The 12,400-nt window shown below is 50.1% G+C and overlaps 1 protein-coding gene across 5 annotated transcripts in view; it reads left to right on the top strand.

Moving 5' to 3' along the window:
* Positions 1-12,400, top strand: part of LOC149316809 (protein FAM193A-like) — a 58,115-nt gene that overhangs the window by 21,702 nt on the left and 24,013 nt on the right. For all 5 annotated transcript variants that reach the window (XM_089516314.1, XM_089516310.1, XM_089516309.1 and 2 more), the window contains one exon: positions 12,256-12,368. In XM_089516314.1, coding sequence (XP_089372440.1) covers positions 12,256-12,368 — 113 coding nt within the window. The remainder of the gene's footprint in view (positions 1-12,255; positions 12,369-12,400) is intronic.

Raw genomic sequence — 12,400 nt, 5'->3', positions numbered from 1 at the left:
TTTGGCAGCCCTGAGGTGTCTTTCGGAGGACACCTCAGGCCTGGCAAAGCCCTGAGGACAGGAGCTTCTCTGAGAGGCAGCTGGGGTCCACGGAAGGGCAGGAGGAGCAGGCGCGCGCCTGTCACCCCCTCTCCCAATCCCCCCCTTCTAGCTGTCTCTCAGACAGCGGGAGGTTGGGAAAGGGAGCAGAGAAAGCCCTGCCCCCAGAGGGTGGAAGCTCCGCCCCTGGCACGCAGCCCCACCCCCAGAGGGTGGAAGCTCCACCCCCGGCACACAGTCCCGCCCCAGAGGGTGGAAGCTCCACCCCCAGCATGCGGTCCCACCCCTGGAGGGTGGAAGCTCCACCCCCGGCACGCGGCCCCGCCTCCGGAGGGTGGAAGCTCCCCCCCCCCCTTTCGGCCCCCCAGTTGTCTCAGGGACAGCAACCCAGCCCCGGCTCAAAAAGGTTGCCTACCCCTGCCTTAAACCAAGCTTGTACTGTAAGACATACCTATCTGTCTAAGCTTTTTTCTTATTTGCTCACATTTTGTGTCCAGTCAGGGTTCTCATAACCCTTTAAGAGCACTGTCAGTTGTGTATGTTAAGATGAGGAAAGGGCCTTTCATGTGAGAATAACGTTTGACTGGGAAAAGCTCTCCCAAAATATTGACAGATTTAATATTATAGTGCATTTCCATACAAATAGGCTTCAGCTGCATACCTTTAGGCCTAAACAGGTTTTGTGTGTGTGTCTGTGTGATTGAGGAACTTTGAAACATTTAATTTGCTTTTACATTGAATTATGGATTATATTTGTATTATAAATAATCTAACCCACTTCAAAATTTTGGATAGTGCCTTGTGGCATTAAATTAAATTCCAAGATATTTGTATCAAATGGTAATCTCACTGAACTCAGTATGTCTTCTTTCATTGTAAATGTGTTTATTATGATGGTGGCATACAAGTTGTTTTATAATAAGCTCAACATTCATGTCCAAAAGCCTGCCTGTTTCACTGGTTAAAAACAGTTGCATTTAAGCAAGCAAAACCATCATGGGCATCTACTCTGTTGTTAAAGACAATTCAGACATGGACCCTAAATGGGGTTCCATGCCTTAAGATTCTAAGCCTCTATTACTGTCTAACTCTAGTCCTGCATATCTTTCTTCATTAGATCCTTTTTGGTATTTTTGATGAAATTCTCGGCCAGCTAGAGATGCCTTCAGATTCTACTACTGACTAGTATTGCTACCAAGGACCTTTTCAATGAAAATGGCATTCAGACTGTCACTTTCTTATCAAAAAATCTGTTTTTTGTCATCCAAGTCCCTGGTAGGAAAAAGATACTCTACCAGACAGTGAGAGTGCATATTGGCACTGCTTCTTCTTGTTCCAAGTTGTGTTTAAGGTTCTTTTGCTGGGGGGAGGGGGAGAGCGCTACAGAGGAGGAGTATGATCAAACCTATTCATAATCTTCCAAGGCTTCTGGTTGATGCCTCTTCCACTGATGGACTTTGTTCTGCTTTCTTTTTTGTTTTTTGCTGAATACAGGCTGCCATCCAGGAATTTCTGCATTTTTGTGATTACTGCTTTCAGAATCTTACATTCAGGAAGTATCAGAATAGAAACACTCTTCATTTTCAGTGAGAAAATATTACTGGTGTGCAGGTCCTAAACTATGGCGCGTTACAGATCGCCCGTTTGGGGCGGCCTGTAAGCGGCCCTTTCCCTGCTGTATCGGGGCCTCAGCTGCCACAACGGCAGCCTCCGAGGCCCCGATCCGCCGCTTTCCAGGCCACGGGGAAGTGGCAAAAGTCCGCTTCCCCGCGGCCTGAAAAGGGGTGTCCTTGGGGCTTCATGCCCCAAGGACACCCGATGGCGGCGGGGAGGAGGAGAAAGGGGCCGCATGGCCCCTTTCTCCCTTGCGTCCCTGGCGCAGCCGTCTAAAGGCTTCGCCAGGGACGCAAACCTCAGAAGGAGCTCCGTTTCGGAGCTCCTTCTCGCACCGCGGAAAGGGTGCTCTAGGCGCCCTCGCGTGGCACGACGACGTCACGTCTGCACCGCCTCGTTTGGAGGCAACGTGTTCATGACGTCGTAATGGCAGCCCCCGTGTGGAACGGGTGCCGCCATTTTGTATGGACTGGGTCCGTACTAGGGTTAGGGGCGTCAGGAAGTGACGCCCCTTTCTAACCCTAGTACGTCCCCAGGACGTACTTTTATGCCCGTTTGTAACGGGCCAAAAAGAAACTAAAGCTCATGCATTTTAGCTACAGTGCTTCTACCTGGCATGGTGTACTTCCCATTCTGTATGTTCTTAGCTAAGAAGTGCTGCTCTTTAAGAGGGGAGTAGGTAATTTCAGTGGATTTTTGGAAAAGGAAATGAGATTTGATTTATAAGGCTGGAACTAAACTTTACAGCAAGAGTGGGAAATCTGTGGATCTTATTGACATTCTGTTAGCATATTGTGGTCTGCATACCAGCAGTGGGTAGAGTCACTGATAGAACTAAGTTTATGTGGTTGTGAAGGTTTTTTAAAAATGAATAACATGAATGAGAAAGATTCTTGTTTGGTCAGAGGTTTGCCTCACTAGTCTGCAAAAATTCAGGTAAGTTGTTAAGGAATGGCATTGGGGAGCATAGGTGGTGAGCCCATAGGGATACTGCTGAGTCTAGGATGTAGTACTTCATGAATGGCCTTGGGCTTGCCTGTTTCTTTCCCTGCCCATTTCGTATAGGCTGTGTAGTGGCTCATACCAGAAAAGCATCTATGATATCTTTATTATGGCAACCTCATGAATTTCATAGTATTTTCTTAGGCAAGAAATACTGAGGTTTTTTTACTAGTTTCTTTCTCTGAAATACAGCCTACAGCATATGTATTCTTGGGCCATCTCCCATCTAAATACTAACCAGGGTTGATCTGCTTAGCTTCCAAGATCGGACAGGATCTGGTGCCTTTAGGGCAGTGGTGGCGAAACTTTTTGGGGCCATGTGCCCCAACTAAGAATTTTTCCAGCATCGGCTATGACCCAGTGCCGGGGCAGGACTTCCACCTTCCGGGGTGGGACTCTTCTCTCCGTGCCTTTTCCGACCTCCAGCTGTCTTTGAAGAGAAAGGTCCAGGGGAAAAGGGCTGGGAGGAGGAGCTATAGGCACATGCCTGTGGTTCCTTCTCCCCCCACCCTGAGAGACAGCTGAAGGCTGGGAAAGGTCCAGGAACTGGAGCAATGTTCCTCCTCCTGTCTGCTGAGTGCCAGGTGAAATGGCATTTCATGACACTTCTGGCACATGTGCCATCATGGCTTTAGGTTATGTAGGCCCTCTAGGTAGGAACATGGGGTAGAGTGAAATAAAGACACTCTTAGAAGGTACCTTTTTCTGTTCAGAATTTAGGTTTCATCACAGGTTTACTGTTACACACTAATTTGAAAATGGGTTCTGTAGTTATTGGGAGTAAGTATCAGAGCACTTGGGAGTGGTTAGAGGAGCCCACTCTTAGCCTTGTATTGAGGTGGTTTAATTCCCAGGTCTAAATCCAATTGTTAATCCCAGCTAGAGTACATGTAAATAGAGTAGCTAGAGTAAATACAAGTAAATGTATATAATGTATGTAAGTACTGACTTTTCACTAATTCATTAAGTTGCTCTATTCTAGTTGAAACTAGCAGTTGGACCTATGCCCTGAAGTTTACAGCACAGAAGCATGAAGCTTGGTCTCCTTCAGTAACAGGAACCGCAGGCTAGGGAAGGGGCTAGTGCATCTTGGAGCTTCATGGTGGTTAGCAGCACAGGATTAGATACCCAGGAGCAAGAATATTTTTACTTATTCCAATAGTATCCTGACAAACTGCTTGCATTTGCTTCTTCTGACCCGCAGCTCTGGTGAAAAAGAGAATTAGTACTTGACTTTCAGAATTCTCAGCTTAAGCTCTACACAGACAGTGTATGATATTATGCAATTATCACATCTGTATGGGTTCTACTAGATCTGTGGGTTGTTATATGCTAGGGACTCTTAAATTGCTGCCTCTGACTTCTTCACCAGAAAAGGTGGAATAAATCAGGAGATGAGCCCAGGGACAACTTTTCCCCAACTATGTTTCAGTACATGCATATTAATACACCATACTTTTCCTGCCCATATCATTCACCAAAAGGCTTTAAAAAGCTCATATTCATACAATTTAAATAACACAAAGGACAAAGTGATGGAGCTTTGAAGTAAGTGCACAAATATTAGTAGCTCACAATATTTTTAAATAACTAATCTATAGTTTTAAAAATTCTTTCCAAAAATTAAATATAAATAATACTAACCACTTTGAGGCTAGAGAATTAAGTAGTATTTTTATCCTGTGGTGATTTTGAATAAATGATGAAATATCATGATGACACAGTAAAGAATATCAGATATATTTGAAGAAATAAAGAGGTTGAGTTCTGTTTTGAGGTAATTTTGGAGAAGTAATGACTAGTTTTGCAGCAATGTAAGGATTAACAGATACATTGTGATACAAGGTTTTGTCAAGTAAAGTGCATTTCATTAGATGTATGGAATATTAATGTCACATGCCAGTAAATATATATGTCTGGAAATACTGATGGGAGGAACTGTAGGCAATGATTATTTTGCTGCAAGACAGATTTAACAGCCATTGGCTGGAGATTTTCTGACGAATTTTAATATCAGGAGTTTGACATTGGATCCTCTATTTGACAGTCAGTTATTCTAGTATGACTACCTTAAGAACATTACCTGGCTGTCTAGATAGGTTTAAATGATCTATTGGTTTCAAATACTTTCATTTCTGATACCGTATATATTCGTCCACAAGTCGAGAAATTTGTGCCCAAAAATTGACCCTAAAATCCTGGGTCAGCTTATATACGGGTCATTATGGTAATTCCAATGATGGACACATACATCTTCCTCCCCACTTTCCCTCCATGCCTGGGAATGGGTTGCTGGAAGCACAGACAGTACAGGGAAATATTTATATTTATGGAACCTTACTGGTCTTTATTTATTTATTTTTTTAGTTTTGTTTTATTCAGATGAGCTTTATTTGTGTATCCTCTTACAATTGTACTTCTTCTTCGTGGTCTCTGCGAATCATACAAATGGGTTTCACTGCGCCTGCGCAGTGCTGTTCGGAACCTACTGGAATCACTGGGCAGAGTTCACTCTGCAACATATTGAAACTTTTTGGCGGTAACTCCGCCCACCCGTTATAAGGCCCCTGCCTTCCCGCTCTTTTCTCCAGTTCCTTTTTTCCGCCGCGCTAGCTGCTTCAGAGGAACCTTCGCTTGCTTTGCTTGCTTGGAATCACTTTGTTTTTTGACCTCGGACTGTATCTTGATCATTCTTTGTCTCCCGCCCCTGGTAACTTCGGACCTCGGACTGTTGACCTCGTTTTCGGATCTCCCCATCGACTTTGAAATGCCTGCGGCTTTTAAGAAGTGCGACATTTGCAAGGGCAAGATGCCCGTTCAGGACCCGCACTCCACCTGCCTGCTTTGCCTTGGTCCAAGTCACGACCCTAAGGCCTGCGCACTCTGCAGATCCCTCTCTTCCCAGGCCCGGAAAAACCGTGAGTCCCGGCTTACTTCGGCGATTGCCCTGGGGAAATTGCAAGAAAGGGGTTCGCGGTCTTCTTCTGTCCCGCCTCTGCCGCCCCCCGCTTCATCTTCTCGGGCAAGTGTCTCCAGCGTGGGATCGGGGAGAGCCGCCGTCCCCAGCGTGGTGTGTGTCCCGGCCGGGACTCCTTCCACCACCGCCGATGTGGCCCGTGGCTCCAAACCGCCCAGTGCCACCGACAAACCCTCCAAGCGCCCCCATAAATCATCGGGGACTGAGGGTACCGAACGGGCCTCCAAGCCAAAGGAGGGATCGGAGGGCCCCCGTTCGAAGGAGGCTCCCAAACCGGAGGTCCATCTCGCCTCGCCTTCGTCCTCCAAGGCATCCATGCCGGTGCAAGGGACAAGGTCCCCGAAGCCCTCGTCATCGACGCCGGCTGCTGTCCTCCTGGACCTCCCGGACAACCCGTTCTTCCCATCGGAGGAGACTCCCAAGTCTGGGAAGAAGAGGCACCATGACAAGGCGGACCGTGATCCGGATCCTAAAAAGGCCAAGCCCTCCAAGGATCGGCCCATCACCGACCCGCCGAGGGCAAAGGACAAGCAGCGCTCCCACTCCAGACAGGCCCGCGCCTCCGCCTTGCCAGCTCCATACCAGGAGCCGACGCCGGTAGACCAGGGGACCCCGGTTACATCCCTGCCTCCCCCGGCCATGGACTTCATCCACGGGACGGATGACGCCCCTCGCTCTCCTGATCACCGGTCTCCTTCCCATCCGGTGACCGATGATGAAGATGACTTGGCCCACATACAGGGGATCCCGGACCTCTTCTACGATGTGCAATCGCGCCGCTACTACATGTCGGTGCCGGAGGACAGAGCTCTGAGGGAGTTCACCAGGTTGAACCCTCACCCCGTAGACCGAGCCGACCCGGCCAGAGCGGTTCCCACTGTGTCGGTCTACGAGAGGTCATCATCGCCGTCCCGTAGACGCGAGAGGTCGCCGTCTCCACTCCGTGCACGTGAGACGTCGCAGTCCCCATCCCGCAGACGCTCCCGATCGTCAGTGGACTTCGCCCGCCCGAGATCCCAGGTCAGGGTGACGGACCCTCTCTCCTCCGACCTGGATTCTGAGGACGAACCGCTGCCACCTTCGGAGGCACCCTCGGATGACGATGTCCTCTCGGGTTCGGCCTCCCCTCAGAGGATGCACAACCCAGGGCCCTCTTCGCCGTCGGACGACGTCAGGGCCTTCACAGAGCACGTGGTCAGGATGTCACGGGCACTTGACATCGAGCTCGCATCCGCGGGGGACGACGCGGAGGACCCGGTCGAGCGTAGGGTTCATGGACGGGTCCCCACTCCGCCATGCCTTCCTCTCCTTCCTTCTCTCCAGACCATCGTGAAAAGGTCCTGGGATGCCCCGGCCGCCCTATCGGCGCCCTCCCGCAAAGTCCAAGCCCTCTATAGAGTCGCCCCGGCGAGTTGCTCCTGGTTGGCAGAACACCCCAGACCAAACTCGGCCATTGTGGAGGGAGCCCAGCATAGCTTCGTTCCGAAGCAGGCTACTTCCCCTGTTGACAAAGAGGCAAAGAAGGTTGATGGATTGGCAAAAAAGGTTTATTCGGCTTCGGCTCTTGGGGTCAAGGCTGCCAACTACACCGCCTGCATGGGGGCCTATATCCAGACCCTCATGGAACGGATCTCTCCCGTTGTTCAGGACGTCCCAGATGACATCCAGAGGCAGCTGGTGGAGATCAGAGACGAGGCGCACTCCATCGGAAGCTGGCTAATCACCACTTCCAGGAACATAGCGGACTGCTCCGGGAGGTCCATGTCAGCTGCCATGGCTCTTTGGCGCCATGCGTGGCTCAGGGCCTCCGACCTCAACCCGACGGTTAGAGCGGCAATTGAGGACATGCCGCTCGACGGGACCGGCCTCTTCCACGCCGAGACCGACGACCGCCTGAACCGCAAGTTCAGGATGAAGGCGGCGGCGAAGAAGCACGGCATGTCCTCAACACCGGCTTCTCCGTTCCGGAAGCGACAGCGCCCGTGGCAACCGCAAGGTCAGTCACAAGGGACCTTCTCCCGGGACCGACAGCCCCAGCATCAAGGTTCTCAGAGACAGCGCTTCCCTTCGCAGTCTTCCTCCTCCTCTGGCCGTCGCACCTTCCCGCCTCGGTACCGCAAGTCCCGCCGGCAGGATACCGACCAGGGGAAGAAGAGAACCTGAAGGGACGCAGCGCGCTTCGTCTCCCCTTCATCCCTCTTCTTTTTGGACATCTTGAGGCCCTATGTTAACACCTGGGCCTCTATAACATCGGACTCGTGGGTTCTTAACATCGTCCGTAGGGGTTATGCCCTCGAGTTCCAAGAGCTCCCTCCAACTGGAGCCTTCATGTCCACTCCCCCCTCGGACACCCTTCTCGACGAAGTGCGCACCTTGCTTGGTAAGGGGGCAATCTCCCCTTTGCCGCCCGACCAACATCCTTCGGCCTTTTTCTCCAGGTACTTCACCGTACCTAAAGCGGATGGGGGCATCAGGCCCATCCTGGACTTGAGACAAGTAAACTTGTTTTTGAACTACCGTCGCTTCCGAATGGTAACCTTGGCCTCCATTCTACCTCTCCTCCACCAGGGCCTGTGGTTCGCGACTGTCGACCTGAAGGACGCCTATTTCCACATCGGGATCCGAGAATCCCACCGGAGATTCCTCGCCTTCGCTGTCGGCTCCGACTCGTACCACTACAACGTGCTCCCGTTCGGCTTGGCCACGGCCCCACGAGTCTTCACGAAGTGCATGGCACCGGTGGTGGCATACCTTCATCAGAAGGGCTTCATGGTTTTTCCCTACCTGGACGACTGGCTCTTTGCAGCCGAATCCCAGGAAGAGCTACACGAGGCAGTCTCATTCGCCTTGCACCTCTTCGACTCCCTTGGGCTGCTTGTCAACAAGGAAAAGTCCCACTTCACGCCGACCAGACAGGTCAAGTTCATCGGGGCCATCCTCGACTCCGACAACTGCCTAGCCTTCCTCCCTCCGGACCGGTTTCAGGCCCTGGCTACATCCATCAGGCCGTGCATCTCACACAGAAGGATAAGGGCCAGAGACGTCCAAGTCGCCCTGGGCCACATGGCATCGACGACATTCGTCACCCCCTGGGCAAGACTCCGTCTTCGTCCTCTCCAATCCTGGTTCCTCTCCGTCTTCTCTCCGTTCAAGGACCCACCTTCAAAGTGGCTCACGGTACCCAGACCTATAGCCGCTTCCCTCAGATGGTGGCTAGACGGCTCCAATGTCTGCACCGGGATGCCTTTCCATCAGCCTCAGACACAGCTGACGCTGACAACCGATGCATCCCTGGAGGGATGGGGCGCCCACCTGCTCGACCTTCTCGTCAAGGACAGGTGGTCCGCACAAGACAAGCTCCTCCACATCAACGCTTTGGAGATGCTCGCAGTGGAGAAGGCTTTGAGGGCATTCGAGTTTGCTGTCTTGGGAAAAGTGGTCCTCCTGAGGACGGACAACACCACCGTGATGTACTACATCAACAAGCAAGGTGGTACCAGGTCCAGGACCCTGCTCGACCTCACGCTCCGCATCTGGAACTGGTGCATCCAACGATGTGTCCTCCTCCAGGCGATTCACCTTCCCGGAGAGGACAACGAACTGGCAGACCGCCTCAGCAGATCTCCGTCGGTGTGCCACGAGTGGAGGCTCCATCCCGAGACGGTCAGCGACCTTTTCGATCGGTGGGGAACCCCCCGGATCGACCTCTTCGCGACCAGCTGGAACAGCCACTGTCCCCAGTTCTGCTCCAGGAAGCGATTCGACGGATCCCTTGGAGACGCATTCGCTTTCCTTTGGACGGGGGAGCTCCTCTACGCCTTCCCTCCGTTCCCTCTCATCATCAGGGTGGTGTCCAAAATGACAACGGACCGCTCGCAGGCGATCCTGATCACCCCGTGGTGGCCGAGACAACCGTGGTTCGCATCCCTTCTCCACCTCTCCAGGAGATGCTTCCTCCGTCTCGACCCGCGTCCGGACCTGCTGTCGATTCAGGACGGACGAATTCTCCACCCAGACATCGAGAGCCTGCCGCTGGTGGCTTGGAAGATCCGGCCCTGACCGCCTTGCCGGAATCGGTTAGGACGGTGATCCTGGCTGCCAGAAAACCTTCCACCCAGCGTTCTTATGCCCTGAAATGGAGGAGATTTTGCCTCTTCCTTGACCAGAAGGGCTTGTCTCCTGCACAGGTTTCCACTCCGGTGGTGCTGGAGTTTTTGATGGCGCTTTTGGAGGGAGGGCTGTCCCTCACCTCCATCAAAGGCTACCTTTCTGCCATTTGTGCAAAATATCAGTTCGGGGGGAGGGTGTCTTTCTTTAAGGATCCCTTGGTGAAGGGCTTTCTGAAGGGTTGTGCCAACCTATATCCTCCTGTGTCGGTACCAACACCGGCTTGGAGTTTGGAGTCGGTACTGTCCGCCCTCCAATCCAAGCCCTTTGAACCCATGGCCACAGCGGACTTGAGACTATTGACTTGGAAAACCGCTTTCCTTGTGGCCATCACCTCTGCCCGTCGTGCGGGCGAACTCTGTGCCTTACGGAGGGACCAACCATTCCTGAGGTTCCACAAGGACAAGGTGGTCCTCCGTATGGACATCACCTTCTTGCCGAAGGTGGTGTCTGCTTTCCACATGTGCCAGGACATTGTGTTGCCTACTCTAGCATCCGATCTGACGTCGGATGAGGAGCGACGCCTGCACTCCCTTGATGTCAGGAGGGCGCTGGCGTTTTACCTGGACAGAACTGCTGCCTCCAGCCGGTCCGAGAGACTCTTTCAATGCTACTCGGAACCGAAGAAGGGGTTGCCCGTGTCTACGCAGAGGTTCTCCAAATGGGTGGCTGGTACCATCCACCTCTGCTATGAACTGCTGGGCAAACCTCTCCCTGGCAGGGTTCGGTCACATTCCACAAGAGCTGTGGCGACATCCTCAGCATTCCTGTCTGGGATTCCTCTGGAGGATGTCTGTAAGGCTGCTGTCTGGTCCCAACCCCTCACCTTTATTAAGCATTACAGGTTGGACACCAGGGCCATCCGAGACGCAGCTTTCGGGAGGGCTGTGTTGGTCTCAGGGTTGCATTGAATGCACTACTGATGTATCTGTGTTATACAGTTTACACTGTCTTTACTGTTGAATGTTGGTTTGCACAACTTCCATGGGATCGGTCTTGCATGACCTCTGTTCCCTTCTCAGGTTTAGCAAAGTTATTGCTATTTTATCTGTGCATGAACAAAAGACTGACTCTTTATGGTTCAAGGTGTTTATTTGTAATAAATATACCTTTGGTTTACCATAGCTTTGGTCTCAGGACACTCCCTCCGCCGCATACCTTAGCTTGTCAGTCTAAACCCATTTGTATGATTCGCAGAGACCACGAAGAAGAAGGACAGGTTGCTTACCTGTAACAGTATTTCTTCGAGTGGTCATCTGCGAATACATACAAATCCCACCCGTCCGTCCCCTCAGTGTCCTGCTCTCATTGGCTCTCTTCCTTCGCCTGCTTGGCGGAAAAATTGCGGAACTGGGGAAAAGAGCGGGAAGGCAGGGGCCTTATAACGGGTGGGCGGAGTTACCGCCAAAAAGTTTCAATATGTTGCAGAGTGAACTCTGCCCAGTGATTCCAGTAGGTTCCGAACAGCACTGCGCAGGCGCAGTGAAACCCATTTGTATGTATTCGCAGATGACCACTCGAAGAAATACTGTTACAGGTAAGCAACCTGTCCATTTCCAGTTATACTTTCCAGTTACACAATAATATCTATCAGTCTTACAAATTATTCCAAAGTAATCAGATCATATAAATGTTTTGCCCTTTATTTGGTCTCATTAGATTGCAGCCCAAGTTTGGCGACTCTTTGATTTAATATGGATTTGTATAGTGTAACAGATGATACCAGAGACCTGTTTTAAATTGGATTATGAAGTAAGGTCATACAAAACCATATTTTAGTCTGGGTTCATTCATTTATGGATCGTTATTGAATTTTCTGTAAGTGCTGAATTTAGGATGAGTAAAAGATTTCTTTTTTATTTAAAAGGCTAAATTTATTATTATTATTATTATTATTATTATTATTATTTATATAGTGCTGTAGATTTGTAAATTTATACTGAAATTATGTATGCAAGTTTTCATTAATTTTAGTCATCTGGGAGCAAATTTTATTAATCCCAGATAACCAGGAGAGTGGTGATTTGCAAGCCTCTTAAGATATCATGGGTATAATTTTTGGGCCAGCTTGGTGTAATGGTTGAGTGTTGGACTAGGACACTGGGATGCCAGGATTCAAATCCTGGCTCAGCCATAGAAACTCACTGGGTGACCTTGGGCAAGTCACACTCTCTCAGCCTCAGAGGATGGCAATGGCAAACCTCTTCTGAACAAATCATGCCAACAAAACCCCATAATAGGTTCACCTTAGGTTTGACATAAATTGGAAATGACTTGTTTTAGCATAGTTTTTTGTGGGTTTTTCGGGCTATGTGGCCATGTTCTAGCAGTTTCTTCCTGACGTTTCGCCAGCATCTGTTTTATCAATTTATTTTATTTTTACTGATGCATCAAATATAATTAAAATTATATTAAAGTAAAATTTGTTATATTTATGTTAACTTTTTTCATTTTAGTTAAATGGCAAGAAAGCAGTATCTGCAGAAAATAATTTTACAGACACAATGAGGCATATGTTGTCATCACAACTGCATATTTCAGACTGTCCGAACTGTAATTACAGGCGCAGGTGAGTAGATATCAGTTACATATTATTTATTA

The sequence above is a fragment of the Sceloporus occidentalis genome, unplaced genomic scaffold (assembly GCF_023333645.1).
Source record: "Sceloporus occidentalis isolate IW3139 unplaced genomic scaffold, rSceOcc1.0.p SCAF_3, whole genome shotgun sequence".
NCBI classification, from domain to species: Eukaryota; Metazoa; Chordata; class Lepidosauria; order Squamata; family Phrynosomatidae; genus Sceloporus; species Sceloporus occidentalis.
The sequence above is the reverse complement of the archived record's forward strand: the minus strand, read 5'-3'. Positions and strand labels throughout refer to the sequence as shown.